The sequence below is a fragment of the Homarus americanus genome, unplaced genomic scaffold, assembly GCF_018991925.1.
Source record: "Homarus americanus isolate GMGI-L3 unplaced genomic scaffold, GMGI_Hamer_2.0 scaffold35292, whole genome shotgun sequence".
Classification (NCBI taxonomy): domain Eukaryota; kingdom Metazoa; phylum Arthropoda; class Malacostraca; order Decapoda; family Nephropidae; genus Homarus; species Homarus americanus.
Window position 1 is genome coordinate 1 of NW_024751972.1, and position 18,524 is coordinate 18,524.

At 47.0% G+C, this 18,524-nt stretch overlaps 1 protein-coding gene across 1 annotated transcript in view; it reads left to right on the plus strand.

Moving 5' to 3' along the window:
- The first annotated feature begins 4,549 nt into the window (after nt 1-4,549).
- Nucleotides 4,550-18,524, plus strand: part of LOC121854901 — a 31,007-nt gene continuing 17,032 nt past the window's right edge. The window contains exon 1 of the mRNA XM_042349709.1: nt 4,550-4,706. Within this exon, the coding sequence (XP_042205643.1) occupies nt 4,550-4,706 (157 nt within the window). The remainder of the gene's footprint in view (nt 4,707-18,524) is intronic.

The window sequence follows — 18,524 nt, forward strand, 5'->3', positions numbered from 1 at the left end:
AGAAGTTACGGGCTGCTGGGAGGGAGGGGGGTGTTTGTTGAGTTGGTCCTCCTATGATGAACGGGGAGAGGAGGAGGGTGCTTATGTTGAGTTGGTCCCTTATATGATGAACGGGGAGAGGAGGGAGGGAGGGGGTGCTATGTTGAGTTGGTCCTCCTTATATGATGAACGGGGAGAGGAGGGAGGGGTGTTATGTTGAGTTGGTCCTCCTTATATGATGAACAGGGAAGGAGGAGGGAGGGGGGTGCTTATGTTGAGTTGGTCCTCCTTATATGATGAACGGGGAGAGGAGGGAGGGAGGGGGTGCTTATGTTGAGTTGGTCCTCCTTATATGATGAACAGGGGAGAGGAGGGAGGGGGGTGCTTATGTTGAGTTGGTCCTCCTTATATGATGAACGGGGAGAGGAGGGGAGGGGGTGCTTAGTGAGTTGGTCCTCTTATATGATGAACAGGGGAGAGGAGGGAGGAGGGGGTGCTTTGTTGAGTTGGTCCTCCTTATAGGATGAACGGGGAGAGGAGGGAGGGGGAAGTATGTGGAGTTGGTCCTCCTTATATGATGAACGGGGAGGAGGGAGGGAGGGGGTGCTTATGTTGAGTTGGTCCTCCTATGTGATGAACAGGGAGAGGAGGGAGGGGGGTGCTTATGTTGGAGTTGGTCCTCCTTGTATGATGAACGGGGAGAGGAGGGGAGGGGGGAAGCTAGTATGGAGTTGGTCCTCCTTATATGATGAACAGGGAGAGGAGGAGGAGGGGGGGGTGCTTATGTTGAGTTGGTCACTCCTAGTATGATGAACAGGGGGAGGAGGGAGGGAGGAGGGGGGTGATTAGTTGGAGTTGGTCCTCCTTATATGATGAACAGGGAGGGGAGGAGGAGGGGGGTGCTTATGTTGAGTTGGTCCTCCTTATATGATGAACGGGAGAGGAGGGGAGGGAGGGGGTGCTTATGTTGAGTTGGTCCTCCTTATATGATGAACGGGAGAGGAGGGAGGAGGGAGGGTGCTTATGTTGAGTTGGTCCTCCTTATATGATGAACGGGGGAGAGGAGGGAGGGGGGGAGCTTAGTTGAGTTGGTCCCCTTATATGATGAACGGGGAGAGGGAGGGAGGAGGGGGGTGCTATGTTGAGTTGGTCCTCCTTATATGATGAACAGGGGAGAGGAGGAGGAGGGGGGGGAGCTATGTTGAGTTGGTCCTCCTTATATGATGAACGGGGAGAGGAGGGGAGGGAGGTGGGGGGGTGCTTATGTTGGTTGGTCCTCCTAGTATGATGAACGGGGAGAGGAGGGAGGGGGGTGCTTATGTTGAGTTGGTCCTCCTATGATGAACGGGGAGAGAGGGAGGGAGGGGGTGCTTATGTTGAGTTGGTCCTCCTTATATGATGAACGGGGGAGAGGAGGGAGGAGGGGTGCTTATGTTGAGTTGGTCCTCCTTATATGATGAACAGGGGAGAGAGGGAGGAGGGGGGGTGCTTATGTTGAGTTGGTCCTCCTTATGATGAACAGGGGAGAGGAGGGGAGGGGGGTGCTTATGTTGAGTTGGTCCTCCTTATGGATGAACGGGGGAGAGGAGGAGGAGGGGGGTGCTTATGTTGAGTTATCCTCCTTATATGATGAACGAGAGGAGGGAGGGGGGGGTGCTTATGTTGGATTTCCTGATATAATTCGCGTCCCTAAGGAGCTTTGATTGGTGAGGAAATAGATAGATAGACAGTAAAGAGATAGATAGATAGTTAGACAGTAGATAAAACACACAGACAGACAGACAGACAGACAGACACCAAACTGGGGACTGTCGGGGTGTAAGGGTTGTTGTAAAGGCCCTGTTAGACTCAATTGCAGGAAGATGTTGCAATGTTGCCAGAAACTCGAGTGTGTTTGTTCTCCTGTGTCTGGTGCCCCCCCACACACACACACACACACACACACACACACACACACACACACACACACACATACACACACACACACACACACACACACACACACACACACACACACACACACACATACACACACACACACACACACACACACACACACACACACACACACACACACACACACACAAACACAACACACATTAAAAGTAAATAGAAATAAAAAAATACGAATAATAAAACTGATCATAACAATAAATAAGGTTATTATAAAAATTAATTGGATTCTCTCACCAATTTCAAGTTTCATTTAAGGGGTTGCAAATTGGTTGTTAGTGTAATGAAACGAGGTGATTGGACTAGTTATTCCGTAGAAGAATACAATTTAAAATGATGCATCAGCCGAGAAAAGAGAGAAAACGAAAGATAAGAGAGAAAGCAAGATAGAGAGACAGGGAAGATAGAAATATAAATAAAGTGAGATAGAAAGGAAAGATAGTGAGAAAATGAAATTAATATAGAAAGATAGAGAGATAGTTAAAGGGAGGAAAGAAAGATAGTGAGAGTGAGAGAGGCAGCTCGGATGTCACCCACTTTTTGGTCACCCAATTTTTTTCTGTACAGGACACTGGGCTTTCTGTATCAATATCTCTCTCATTGTGCTTCTCCTTCCTGTCCTGTCTATCTCCTGTAATCATAATTGGCGGAGGAAGTAGAGAGATAGAGAGGGGGTGAATGGGGAGAGAATGAAGGGGGTGATGGGGGAGGAAGAGAGAGAGGAAGAACCTTGAGAAGCTCTTGAGACCCTTCTCATAATCCCTTGGGACTTCAGGAATTTAAAGAGCCTTCAGAACTCTAAAGAGCCTTCAGAACCCTTTAGAAGCCTTCAGAACTCTTAAAGAGCCTTCAGAACCCTTAGAAGCCTCCAGAACTCTTAAAGAGCTTTCAGAACTCTTAAAGAGCATTTCAGAACTTAAAGAGCCTTCAGAACCCTTTAGAAGCCTCCAGAACCCTTAGAAGCTTCAGAACTTTAAGAGCCTTCAGAACCCTTTAGAAGCCTCCAGAACTCTTAGAGCCTTTCCAGAACCCTTAGAAGCTCTCAAAACCATTTAGGAGCCTCCAGAACCATTTAAGAACTCAAAAATCCGTTAAAGTACCTCCAGGAACCTCCAGAAATCGTCGAGAACCTCCAGACGTGCAGGATGACAGGACCTCCTCGCGGCCTGTCAGACACGGGGGATAATGGACAGATCACAGACGGCAGCAGCTGACCATTACCACAAAGGGAGGTCAGTGATCTTGGACCCAACGCCAGGAGGCTCTCTCTCAGTGACGGAAGGAACACCAATAAGACAACTGGGTTAAATGATTCATCTTCTCCTTGTGGTAATGGTGATTAATGACGCCGCTTGCCTCTACCAGTCTTACCATTACTTTGCTGCTCACATTTTGACTGTCCTCTCTTGGGGGGGTGTGGTGGTGGGGGTGGGGAGGTGGGGGAGGGGATGTAGGAGTGTGTGGAGGGGTGGCGTGGTGTAGTAGGGTGTGTGTGTGGTGGTGTGTGTGTGGAGGGATGTGGTGGGTAGTGTGGAGGGATGGGTAGGGGTGGGGTTGGGGGTGTGGAGAGCGTAATGGGGCCTGAGTAGAATGCGGAGACTCAAAGTGTGGAATATACACACAGGAAACACACACACACACACACACACACACACACACACACACACACACACACACAAACTGCGACTCTTGACTATTGAGTGAGAAAATGAATGTCTCTCTCTCTCTCTCAGGTGTGTTGTATCAGTGATCGTCGGCGTCAAGAACAACAACAATAAGTGAATGCTCCGGCGACTCTTTCAGTATTGAAACACAAGAGCAACAGCTGGACCATGTTGTATGACCCTCCCGAAAAAAATAATACGAAAAGATTTGAAAACAACGAAAGAAGTGAAAACCGACGATAAATGGAAAATAGATAAGTGAAAAATTTAGATAAATAAATAACAACGAAAGTACTGAAAAACAAGTAAAAAACCGAAATGTACAGAAACAACTAAAACCGCCAAATACAACGAAACATTGAAAAACAAATGAACAAAACAAAAAACATAAACTTTTAAATTCTAACCAGCTTATTATCATATTCTAAAACACCTATTTTAGTCCACATTATTATTTTAAACAACAGTAATTTTACTTTAACGTGATAATTATGTATCGTTTATTAGTGTTAATTAGTGATGATCTCTCAGGTATTTAATAGTTCATGAGGTGGGAATTTAACATGATATTTAGGTGTTAGTGATTAGTTATTCCTCAGGTGTGCAATGGTTAAGTAGGTGAGGTGACTACAGGTAAATGTGCTCAGGTGTCAAAATAGGAGACCACATAGATCAGATAGGAGGCCACAGAACAGATTGGAGACCACATAGACCTGATAGAAGACCACAGACCTGATTGGAGACCAGATAGGTGACCACAGACTAGATCGGAGACCACATTGACCTATTAGGAACCAGATAGACCTGATAGGAAACCACATAAACCAGATAGGAGATCACATAAAGCAGATAGGGAGACCACATAGACCAGATAAGAGACCACATAGACTAGATAGGAGACCACATAGACCTGATGGGAGACCACAGAACAGATTGGAGACCACATAGACCTGATGGGAGACCACATAAACCTGATAGGAGACCACATAGATGACCCCAGACTAGAGATAGGAAACCACATAGACCTGATAGGAGACCACATAGACCTGATAGGAGACCACATAGATGACCTCAGACTAGATAGAAACCATAGACCTGATAGGAGACCATGTGGGGAAGGTCCCTCTGCCGCCATTTCTTCCATCCCTGCATACAATTACTGCCTTCAACAAATATAAATTAGAGTTTTATTCTCAAATCAACATTTTCCTCCCTGCTCCCCCTCTCCCTCCCCTCCTCCTCCCTCCCCCTCTACTCCCTTCCTCCCCTCCCTCTACTCCCTTCCCTCCCCCTCCCCCTCCCTCCCCCTTCCCTCCTCTCTACTCCCCTTCCTCCTCCTCCCCCACTCCCTCCTCCTCTACTCCCTTCCTCCCCCTACTCCCCTTCCTCTCTCCCTTCCCTCCCCTGCTCCCTGTCCCTCCACCTCACCTCCGCTCACCCCTACCTCCCATAAATTCCTCACCTCCCTCCCCCTCCTCTCCCTCTTTCCCCTCACCTCCTCTTTCCCTCAGCTCACCCACCCCCGACAACTCGCCCTAACCACCGTATCCTATCAAAACTTTCCTTGTGTGAGCTGTCTTTTGCCCCTTCCTCTCTTCCCTTCTCTTCCTCCCTTTCCCACTTCCTCCCTTCATCTCTATTCCCTTCTCCTACTCTCCTCCTCCCCCCTCCTTTCTCCCATCCCCTTCTTGCTCTCCCCCCTCTTCCCTCCCTTCCTCCTCCCTCCTCTACACTCCGTGTGTTGGCCCTGGACAGACACCACCACGTACACCTACACCACGGACACCACCACGTACACCTATACCACGGACACCTCCACGTACACCTACACCATGGACACTACCACGTACACCTACACCACGGACACCACCACGTACACCCACACCACGGACACCACCACGCACACCTACACCACGGACACCACCACGTACACCCACCACGGACACCACCACGTACACCACACCACGGACACCACCACGTACACCTACACCACGGACACCACCACGTACACCACCACGTACACCTACACCACGGACACCACCACGTACACCTACACCACGGACACCACCACGTACACCTACCCACGGACACTCCACGTACACCTACACCACGGACACCACCACGTACACCTACACCACGGACACCACCACGTACACCTACACCACGGACACCAACACGTACACCTACACCACGGACACCACCACGTACACCTACACCACGGACACCACCACGTACACCCACACCACGGAAACCACCACGTACACCTACACCACGGACACCACCACGTACACCTACACCACGGACACCACCACGTACACCTACACCACGGACACCACCACGTACACCTACACCACGGACACCACCACGTACACCACACCACGGACACCACCACGTACACCTACACCACGGACACCACCACGTACACCTACACCACGGACACCACCACGTACACCACCACGGACACCACCACGTACACCTACACCACGGACACCACCACGTACACCACCACGTACACCTACACCACGGACACCACCACGTACACCTACACCACGGACACCCCACGTACACCTACACCACGGACACCACCACGTACACTACACCACCACGTACACCTACACCACGGACACCACATATAACCACGACACCACCGTACACCTACACCACGGACACCTCCATGTACACCTACACCACGGACAACACCATGTACACCACCACGTACACCTACACCACGTACACCACCACGTACACCTCAAGAAAGTCATCATAGAGGTAAATATATATGTACAGTGTAGTGTTTAGTATTTTTCGAAATTTATAAATACGAATCTATGTGGAGGGTGTCTGTCTGTCTGTCTGTCTGTCTGTCTGTCTGTCATTACCAGAAGGTCATAGAGTGAGAGTACGGTTTAAAGATGAACGACCTAACCTAACCTAGGCTAACTAACCTAACCAAACCTTTACCTAACCTAGCCTAGCCTAACCTTTACCTAACCTAACCTAACCTTTACCTAACCTAATCTAACCTAACCTAACCTAACCTAACCTTTACCTAACCTAACCTAACCTAACCTAACCAAACCTATACCTAACCCAACCTAACCTAACCTAACCTAACCTAACCTTACCTAACCTAACCTAACCTAACCTAACCTAACCTAACCTAACAAACCTATACCTAACCTAACCTAACCTAATCCACCTATTCTATGCTGCCCTACCAACTGACAGACAGACATAAAACAAACGGTAAGAGCTTTAAACAACAACGCTGATAGACAGAGAAACAGAAAGACACACAGACAGACTTGACAGAACCTAGACAACAGAAACAGACAGACAAGCACAAATACAGGCAGATGGAGAGACAGACAGACAGAAATACAGACAGACGAACAATAAGAGACAGACAAACAGACACAAACACAGACAGACAGAAACACAGACAGACACACAGACAGAACAAACAGAGAAAGACAAACCGACTAACAGACAGACAGACAACTCCAAGGTACCCCTGACAAAAGACTTTAATTAGATGGACCCCCACCACTACCTACGGAATAAAAACATCCACTTGAAAATCGATCGTCTCTTTGATGTCTCCCGAGCACAAGAGAGAAAAATGGTGACGGGGATAGTTTGACCTACCCTTTGTTTCCTCTTCATCTCCTGAGAGAATATTTGGAGATGGGGAAGAGAGAGAGACTGAGAGAGACTGAGGAGAGAGAGAGAGAAGGGGGAGAGAGAGGAGGAGAGGAGGGGAGGAGGAGAGAGAGAGAGAGCTGAGAGAGAGAGAGGCTGAGAGAGACTGAGAGAGAGGAGAGAGAGAGACGAGAGAGGGCTGAGAGAGAGAGAGAGAGAGAGGAGGAGGAGTGGGAGAGAGAGAGCTGAGAGAGAGAGAGGAGAGAGAGAGAGAGAGAGAGAGAGACTGAGGAGAGAGAGAGAGAGAGAGACTGAGGAGACTGAGAGAGAGAGAGAGAGAGAGACTGGAGGACTGAGAGAGAGACTGAGAGACTGGAGGGAGAGACTGAGAGAGAGAGGAGAGAGTGAGAGAGAGACGAGAGGAGGAGGGAAGATGGGTGAGAGGGTTATTTTTATTTTTATTTTTGTTGTTATTATTATTATTATTATTATTATTATTATTATTATTATTATTATTATTATTGACGATGACATAATCATTACTATTCATAATCTCTTAATTACTCATCATTATTGTTTTCATTTCAGTTTCCAGACAACAGGAGTGACCCTTGTTCCTCACTGCCACTCCTCCTTCGTCAGGTCAGTACTGGCGGTATGTACTTGTAGATAGATAAATAGACAATGCAGTTATACAAACCAGCATATGTATAGATATTACACACACACACACACACACACACACACATAAACACACACACACACACACACACGTAACAAAGACATTTTTACCACATACAAACAAACAAAACAAATACTATACAAAATACAACAACAAATTATGTATATTGTCTCCTCTCAATGTGGGAGAGTTATGAAATTGAGATGATCACCAGGTAGCAACAATACAGGTGTGAGAGGGGGGGACGGCAGGTGTTAGGATCGAATACTATCCCACCTGTTGTGCCACTATTGTTTCTACCTGTACCTTCTCTCCCCTCCTCTAACTCTACCTCCCCCCCACTCTCCCTACCTCCCCCTCACCTCCTCCTCCTCCAAATACCCTTATTGCTAGCCATGAATACCACACCTTCATTAGTGGGGAAATATACTCAGAGGATAAAGGCTTCTGGCCGGTTGTATGTGGGTAATGAAATAAAATAATAATAATAATAATATAATTCACCATCTTGCTCCGCCCATAACAACCTGTTTACCCTGAGAGAGAGAGAGAGAGAGAGAGAGGAGTTTCCGATCCTATGAACACCGCCTTAGAGCATTGCATTGTGTTGTATCTCAAGTACTGGTGATTGTGGCTCGTTAAGGGAATTAAATGCTCTTACTATCAATGTTTATGTCCCCCTAGAGGGTATGGGATCCAACTAGCTGTGTGTGTGTGTGTGTGTGTGTGTGTGTGTGTGTGTGTGTGTGTGTGTGTGTGTGTGTGTGTGTGTGTGTGTGTGTGTGTGTGTGTGTGTGTGTGGGGTGGGGTGTGTGTGTGTGTGTGTGTGTGTGTGTGTGTGTGTGTGTGTGTGTGTGTGTGTGTGTGTGTGTGTGTGTGTGTGTGGGGTGGGTGTGTGTGTGTGGTAATGGACGGAAGCAGAGGATGAAAGTGTGTTTTGATTATTTCCGCTGGGAGGTAATATGAGGGGTTATTGACAGGTAGTTAGAGAGATAGAGGGCAGACAGATTGATGGACAAAGTGGCGACACAGACAGATGGATAGACAGACAGACAGACAGGCAGACAGATAGACAAATATATAGTACAAGGACAAACAGGTAGATAGGCACACACACACACACACACACACACACACACACACACACACTCTCTCTTCTCTCTCTCTCTCTCTCCTCTTTTCTCCTCTCTCCTCTTTCACCTCTCTCCCTCCTCAGTTCCTTCCCTCAAATTCTCATTTTCTCTCCTCTTCATTATTGCTCCCCTCTCTCCATTTCCCTGTTTTTTGGTTTATTTACTATTGTTCCTTTACTCATTCCTTTTAGTCTTGTGTGTTCTTACCACATTGTTTCGCTCACTGGATAACTTCATTTCATTATTATTCAACTCCTATTTTTTACATACCAACAAATAATATGGACATAAAATTATATCACCTCCACAATTTCTACAAAATTATTATCTTATTTATTCCTAACCCCATATTTATTCTATGTTTTTGCCTGTGTATTTTTTTCTTTAAATTACAATCATTATTTTTGGTCTTTGTAAAAATAAATGTATATATTACGTATAGCATTTATTACAGTGTTGCAAACGTCAGGTAGGTAGGTGTGGGTTATAGGATTTCAGGAAGGTGTTTGTATGCTGTTTGTGTTGACTGTACTTGAACACCTGAAATCAAACACTGTATTGGAGGAAATATTTTGTATTAGTATTGTTATTGTTGTTGTTATTATTTAGGTCATTTATAGGTTACGGGTAATTTGTATTCATAAGACAACCAATGGTGCAGGTGTCAACCATGTCCACACACCTGACGAGACAAGGAGACCCACAGTACTCTCTCCCATTAGCATGTGAAGGGTAATGGAAAGGGAAGGAGGGGGGGTAAGGAGAAATATATAGAAAAGGGAATGAAAGGGGTAGTTTTAGAGGGTGTCTGCCCGCCCTGGTGAAGAATGACCCTGAGGGGAAAAAGTGGGTGGGGGGAGGGAGTTCCACTACATAATGGTGTGTGGAGTCAGCACGCACCCCGCTGTTATTATACCGCCACGTCACAACAGTCATTATGATGTGTGTTAACCTGAGGTCGCACTCGTCCATACCAGGTGAGACACAGGTGTGATATCCTCTACCACCTGTGAGAGAAATAAAGGTAAAACACACAAGAACTCATTAATTACCCTCAAGGTCAACAGGTGTGAAGATATTAATTGAATCAACTCACCTCAGTAACACCGTTTGATCTTGTGTCTTCGTTATTCACAACATTAGTTCCTCTTGTCTCAACAACTAATGTGAAGTTTTTAAAATTGTCGTAATTTTTGTTTATTCTTTTTATTGTATTATTTTTTATTTTATCATTTGATATTATTGTTGTTATTGTTATTATTATTATTATTATTATTTTTATTTTTATTTATTTTTATTTATTTTTTATTATTATTTGTATTACTATTATTGGTAGTTGGGGTGGTAGTAGTAGCAGTAGTAATAGTAGGAGAAGTAGTAGTAATCCATTATTGTCATTATAATTGATAGTCTTATATATAATTATCACCAATATTACCACTAGTAATTAAATTGTACTATCATCATATCCATCATTATTATTACTCCCACCAACATCATTATCATTAGATACCCAAATATATACTACTACTACTACTACTACTACTACTACTACTACTACTACTACTACTACTACTACTGTGCTGTCACTGGAATCTAGTATGACGATCATCCAGCTGGAGACAATGATATGAGTTATTATGTCACCTAGGTTGGTGAGGTGTGAGGTGACTAGAGAGACCGATACGGGACCGGCAGTGTCGTTCACAGGTGCTGTAGATGACATAACCCACGTAAACACAAACAAGAATTAAATCACAGACATAAACCACCTCTGTTATTTTCACACTGAACCCGAATTAAAATCACTTTTAACTAAAATACAAAAATATTACCTGTAATCTGCAATACTTTTTTTCAGGTAATTTTAAATCCAGGTAAAGCTTCTAATTTAATCAACCGTAAACTGGATTTTTTTTTTATACTTTTGGGAAACAGGAAAATACACAGCTGTTTATAAATACTGTATGTAGAGTAGACTTGACGTGGGTGGGTTAGGTTAGGTTTGGTTTGGTTAGGTTAGGTTAGGTTAGGTTAGGTTAGGTTAGGATAGGATTAGGTTAGGTTGGGTTTGGTTGGGTTAGGTTGCTGATTAGGTTACGTTGGGTTTGGTTAGGTTAGGTTAGTTGTTGAGTCATCATACTCATAATTTCAATACACCGTACTCAACGATTAAGTCATCGTACTCAAAGCGTTAAGTCATCGTACTCAAAGCGTTAAGTCATCGTACTAAAGGCGCTAAGTCATCGTACTCAAGGCGCTAGTAATCTTTCTCGTCATTAAGTCATCGTACCACATTGTCATCGTACTCAGATTGTCATCGTACTCAAGGCAGTAAGTCATCGTACTCAAGATTGTCATCGTATCAAGGCATTGTCATCGTACTGCATTAAGTCATCGTACTCAGGCATTGTCATCGTACTCAAGGCATTAAGTATCGTACTCACGGCATTAAGTCATCGTACTCACGGCATTGTCATCGTACTCAAGGCATTAAGTCATCGTACTCAAAGCATTGTCATCGTACCGCATTGTCATCATAGTCATGGGTTGTCATCGTATCTAAGGCATTAAGTCATCGTACTCAAGGCATTAAGTCATCGTACTACGCATTAAGTCATCGTACTCAAGGCATTGTCATCGTACTCACGGCATTAAGTCATCGTACCTGCGGCATTGTCATCGTACTCAAGGCATTAAGTCATCGTACCAAGGCATTGTCATCGTATCAAGGCATTAAGTCATCGTACTCACGGCATTAAGTCATCGTACTCAAGGTGTGATAAATGACAATACAAGTGTGCAGAATTTATTAGAACGTTAATTAAGGAAAATACCTGCGATCTACCTATCTAAAGTTAATTAAATGGCAGGTCATGTAGTACTTTCCTAGCCATAACTTTCCTCCTGGAGAAAGTCGTAACGGATAGTGGTCGGTAACGGACAGTAGCGGATAGTGGCAGTAACGGATAGTGGCAGTAACGGATAGTGGTCGGTAACGGACAGTAGCGGATAGTGGCAGTAACGGAATAGTGGAGTAACGGATAGTGGTTGTAACGGACAGTAGTGATAGTGGCAGTAACGGATAGTGGCAGTAACGGATAGTGGGTTTGGTGCAGTAGCGGATAGTGGTAATGGATAGTGGTTTGCAATGACAATAGCGGATAGTGGTAATGGATAGAAGTGGATAGTGGTGTACGGACAGTAGTGACAGTATCAGTAGCCGGGCAGTAATAGTAACTACTAAATAATAATGAAATGTATTCCACCTTTTCTCCCTCTCTCTTTTCTCCTCCTTCCTCCCTCCTCCTCCCTTTCTCCTCCTCTTCCTCCTCCTCCTCTCCCTCTCTCTCTTCCACCGACTTCCACCCACATCCTCCTCCTCCTCCTTTCCTCTTCTACCCACATCCTCCTCCTCCCTCCTCCTTTCCACCCACATCCTCCTCCCTCCCTTCCCTCTTTCTACCCACACATCCTCCTCCTCCTCCTTCCCCTTCTACCCACATCCTCCTCCTCCTCCTTCCCCTCTACCCATCCCTCCCTCCTCCTTCCCTCTTCTACCCACATCCTCCCTCCTCCTTCCCTCTTTCTACCCACATCCTCCTCCTCCCCTTCCCTCTACCCACATCCTCCTCCTCCTTCCCCCTCTTCTACCCACACATCCTCCTCCTCCCTCCTTCTTCCCTCTTCTACCCACATCCCTCCTCCTCCTTCCCCTCTTCCACCCACATCCTCCTCCTCCTCCTCCTTTCCCCTCTTCTTCAACACCCTCCTCCTCCTTCCCCTTTCTACCATTATCTTCCTTCCTCCTTCCTCTTTCCACCCACATCCTCCTCTTCCTCCTTCCTCCCACCACACTGCTACATGGGCTGTTTGGTGTGTGGTGTTAACCGGGCAAAACGAGACATGTGACCTTCCTTCTTCCTTCCTTCCCTTCCTTCCTTCCTTCCTTCCTTCCTTCCTTCCTTCCTTCACCACCTCTGACCACACTTCCTCCCTCACCAGTGTTCCTGGTCTCTGCTGTGTTTTGCTGTGTTGAACTGACTATGGACACACACACACACACACACACACACACACACACACACACACACACACACACACACACACACACACACACACACACACATACAGGACCTTTCACTTGGTGGCGTTGGTGATATCGAAGTGACTTAGAAGGAGGGAGGGTTGGAGGGAGATAGGAAGGGAAGGAGGGATGGGGAAGGGGAAGATATGAAGAGAAGGAAGGATGAAGGAAGGGATGGAAGGAGATATGAAGGAGAGGGGATGAGAAAAAGGAAGAGGTAGGGATGAAGGGAAGGACGAAGGAAGAGGGAGGGATGGAGGGAGATAGGAAGGAAAGTAGGGACGAAGGAAAAGAGGGAGGGAGTGAGAAAGGGAGAGAAGAAAGGAGGGGAGAGCGAGTGGTCGGTCAGAATCAGATCAGGTCAGGGTCGGTGAGGGCGAGTCAAGGCTTGTATTGAAATGACATGTTGTGCCTCGGCTGCTGCCACGTCCAGCCTGGATCTGTCGCCCATCTATACGGCAGGTGAGAGACCTCCCAGGACACTTCCACCTGCCTCTCCCGCTACCTGACTCCTGGGTGTGTTGATGATCACCAGACCGACTGTAAACACATGGATGGCTTTTGGTCGTCGGGAAGTGAGCGTTTATGAGATCAGGCGTCGATACCAGCTGATTATTATTTACTGTACCTGTGTGTGAGCCTATATGCGACAGGTGAGTGTTTAAGGGTACCAGGCGTCGATACCAGCGATTATATTATACCTGTGTGGAGCTCTTGCATGCTATAGGTGAGTGTTTAAGGGTACCAGGCGTCGATACCAGCTGATTATATTATTTACCTGTGTGTGGAGCCTTACATGCTGCAGGTGAACGTTTAGGGTACCAGGTGTCGATACCAACTGATTATATTATTTTACCTGTATGTGGAGCCTTACATGCGGCAGGTGAGCGTTTAGGGTACCAGGCGTCGATACTAACTGATTATATTATTTACCTGTGTGTGGAGCCCATGCGGCAGGTGAACGTTTAGGGTACCAGGCGTCGATACTCAACTGATTATATTATTTACCTGTGTGTGGAGCCTTACATGCGACAGGTGAACGTTTAGTACCAGGCGTCGATACCAGCTGATTATATTATTTACCTGTGTGTGGAGCCTTACATGACAGGTGAGCCATCAGTATCTGGTGTTGACGAACACTGACTAGGCTAGATTGCGTTACCTGTATGATTCATACCTGTGAAAGGGGAAGTCGGGTTTACCTGCGACAGAGACCAATTAGGAGCACCTGTCATCAACCAATGGCACTGACACACCTTTGCTATTATTCCTGCTGCACCTGACTTACAACTGACAGACAAATGTTAGAGTGGTATTCCCCCGCACAGAGCCGTAGTCATATTGATTTTTGCTGGCGTGTCTCTTTGTTTCACCTGAAGATAGACATCCTAACGCTACCTAGGCTAGTGTTAGGTTAGGTTAGGTTAGGTTAGGTTAGGTTAGGGGTTAGGCTAGGGTGGGAAGCGGCTAATCTTCATATGTATAATCCACCAAGATCAATCTCTGCCTCTCTCTTTATCAATTTTTTCTGTTTTACCCCTCTCTCCTCCTTCCTCCTCCTCCTTCCTCTCTCTCCCTCCCTCCTCCTCTCCTCCTCCCCCTCCCTCTCTCCCCCTCCTTCCCCAAAAATGCAGAGACAATTTTGTGCCGCCACTTGCCTCCGATTACTGAGAGCAGAGTCTACAGCCACTTTCAGCTTACTTCAACTACAATGGCGTCCTCAGGCGGGCCACTCCAAAACTGTCTTCCTTAATTAAATCCACTTGACGCAAAGGAGAAGTCCCTATGAATTTTTTACGCCTCCTGCTTCCAGCCCCCCCCCCTGGTCATCCCTTCCCCTCCCCTCCTCCCTCCCTCCTCTTCTTCCCTCCCTCCCTCTTCCTCCTTTTTTCTTTCTGTCTCCGTCTGACCATGCTCTGTGCTTCTTTCCATCTGTCCTTCCTCCTCTTCCTCTTTGTCACTTTTCTTGCTTCCTTCTTCCTTTCCTTCCCTTCCTTCCTTTCCTTCCTCCTTCCTTCCTCCTTCCTCTTTCATTTCCTCTGTCCTTCTGTCTCTGCTGGTTCCTCCCTCTATTTCTCCACCTTTTTTTTCCTTCCTCCCTCCCCAGGTTTGTTTTGACCTGTGTTCCCTCCTCCTTCCCTCCCTTGCTTCATTCCCTGCCTCTTTTTACTTTCTTCCCCACCCCTTTACTCCTCCTTCCGATTTATTCCATTTTTCTATATCTTCCATTTCATATCATTCTCTTTTAAACACCTCCTTCCTCGACCTCCTCTCACCCTCCTCTCACCCTCCTTCTCACTCTCCTCACCTTCCTTCCCACCTTCTCACCCCCTCACCTCCTTCCTCACCTCCTCTTCACCCTCTTCTCACCTCCCTTCCTCACCTCCTTTCTCACTCTCCTTCCTCACCTCTCTCTCATCTCCTTCCCCTTATCATCTTCTTTCCCTTGATAAGGCTGTTGGCGAGAGGCCAAGAGAGGTGGAAGCTAAGGTTGGCAGGAGAGAAGGACAGGTTGAGAGAGGGGTGAGGCAGGTTGGCTGGTGAGAGAGGGCACAGGAGAAGTGAGAAGAGTTTTTTTTTTTATATATATGAACGACCTTTTTAACCTGATGTGTGTGTGTGTGTGTGTGTGTGTGTGTGTGTGTGTGATTTAGACATAATGTAGATATACTTATAGGCATAATCAGAGTTGTTTATTATTTTAATGATTAGATGGCGAGGAAGTTGATCTTGTTTATCTATGTATAGTTACTTATTAAACTGCCTTGCCCATATTCAGGTCCTCTTTGTTAACCCTGTTAGGAGGAGGGAACACTATAACCCAGGAGACCACCTGTCAACCTGGTGTATCAGGAGGAGGGGAGCACTACCCAATCCCAGCAGACAGGAGGTGGCTGACCACCTGTCAACCCCAGATGGAGAACAACCCAGCAGGAGGAGGGGACATTCTCAAGAGGAGGGGCACCATCGTGGTCACCCAGCAGACGGGAGTAACCCAGCAGACAGGAGGGTTACCACCTGTCAACTCCCAAGACAGAGGGGCACCATCTGTCAACTTCACTAAACCTGTCAACTCCAGACAGGGTAGTACCACAAACTCCCACAGAGCACCATCGTCAACCCAGGGAGCACTACCTGTCAAATCCAGGAGGCACTACCTGGGCAGAGCACTACCTGTCAACCTCAGCAGACAGGGTGGGGGGGCACTACCTGTCACCCAAGACAGGTGTGAGCATCACCTGTCAACCCAGAGACAGAGAAGGGGGGGCACCACCTGTCAATCCGCAGCAGACAGGAGTAGTGATGCAATTCCTGTCAACCCAGTGACATTAGGAGGCTGGGCACTACCTGTCAGACGGGTGGGGGTGCCCAGCAGACAGGGTGAAGAGGTAGGCACCACCTGTCAACTCCACAGGAGCAATACCTGTCAACCCAGCAGACAGAGGAGGCACTACCTGTACCCAGCAGACAGGGAGAAGGAGCACTACTCACCCAGCAGACAGGAGGAGGGAGGCACTACCTGTCACCCAGCAGACAGGGGAGTATGGCACTTGGCTTCAACTCCAGCAGACAGGAGGATGGGGGGCACTACTTGTCAACCCAGCACAGGGAGGGGCACTACCTGTCAACTCCAGCAGACAGGGAGGGGGGCACGCCTGTTCAACTCCAGCAGACAGGCGAGGTCACATCATGTCAGTGTAGGAGAGTGAGTGAGTGTCAGGTGCTTATAAGCAGCTTGCAGTTCCTCCCCCTCCCCCTTCCCTTCCCCTCTTTCCCTTCCTTCCTCCCAGACCTCTCCTCCCACACCCCTCCTTCACCTCCCAGATAGACGGTGCCCTGACATTGACCAAGAGGTGGACGCACCCAGTGAGGATATCTCTCTCTCTCAAGATTATTTTTTTCTCTCATTAAACTCACAAGCAAACCTCCCAGTCTCTTCCTCCTCCTCCTCCTCCTCCTCCTCCTCCTCCTCCTCCTCCTCCTCCTCCTCCCCCTCGTCCTCCTCCTCCTCCTCCCCCTCGTCCTCCCTCTTCCTCCTCCTCCTCCTCCTGTCCTCCCTTCCCTCCTCCTCCTCCTCCTCGTCCTCCTCCTCCTCCTCCTCCTCCTCCTCCTCCTCCTCCTCCTCCAGCAATCTCCTCCCAAATTGTAGCCCATTCCACTCCCACGATTTTCCTTAAATCCAACCATTGAGAATTTTTCTTATATATATACTAAGATAAACACACACACACACACACACACACACACACACACACACACACACACACACACACACACACACACACACACACACATGTCAATACTAATTTAGTCCAAAACCCTACAATATATTTCTAAATTACAGAACTCATATATTTTACAATCAGAACATTCTTTCCTCCTCCTCCTCCTCCTGCCTTTCCCTCCATGCTGGGAAGACTGCAGAGTCTCTTAAACTCTGCAGACACACACACACACACACACACACACACACATGGTCATTGAATACATGGACACACACAGACATGCCATTACTAACAGCACACACCTCTAAGTGTCGTATATTTAAATACACTCTCTGTTTCACCTGGATCTTGTGTTTAATAAACAAGGTGAGTATCGACGATCCCACTTCACCTCCTTCTCCTCCTCCATTTTCCCACACACTTTACCATTCTGTCCATCTTCTTCCTCTCAATGATGTCTATGTTCTTCTATTCTCTTCCTCTTCCTGCTTCTTTCTTGCTTTTTTCTTCCCTCCTCTCCCTCCTTCCTTCCTCCCTCTCCTCTTCCTCCGGCTTCTTCCTCACACCTCCAGAAGCCACACTCCACCAACTGCCACCCAGCCACCCGCAAAGACTCAGCAACCCATTCAGCCACCCACCACCCCACCCACCTGACTCCACCCTAATACTAGTACCCACTATATAGCATACATGACTTTTAAACTGTCCACCCATCCGTTTTCCTTCCAACTCAGTCCATTTAGTTTAATATTTTATTATTTGCCCCTTCCTGTTCTTGGTGTGCACTGATACATCTAGAACCAAGAACAAGGGTTTATTTATCTTGAAAGGATCTCAACATGATCATGGCATCCCCCTCTCTTTCTTTCTCCCTCTCCCCAAATGATTGACTCAAAAGGAGGAGAGAAACACGGAGCGAGGAGAGAGAGAGAGAGAGAGAGAATATATCCTTTCATTGCTAATTCATACACGGTTTGTTACCCTAATTTATACAAATTATGATCATATGACGATAATGTAATAATATCGCCATGCCTAATTAACCATTACCTCTGGATCGCTGACAGAGGCAAATGACGGGAAGAACTTGCCCAGTTTCACTCCTGAGGATGGAACCTGGTCCTTCCTGAGAGGCGAGCATGCTTGACCATTACAAAA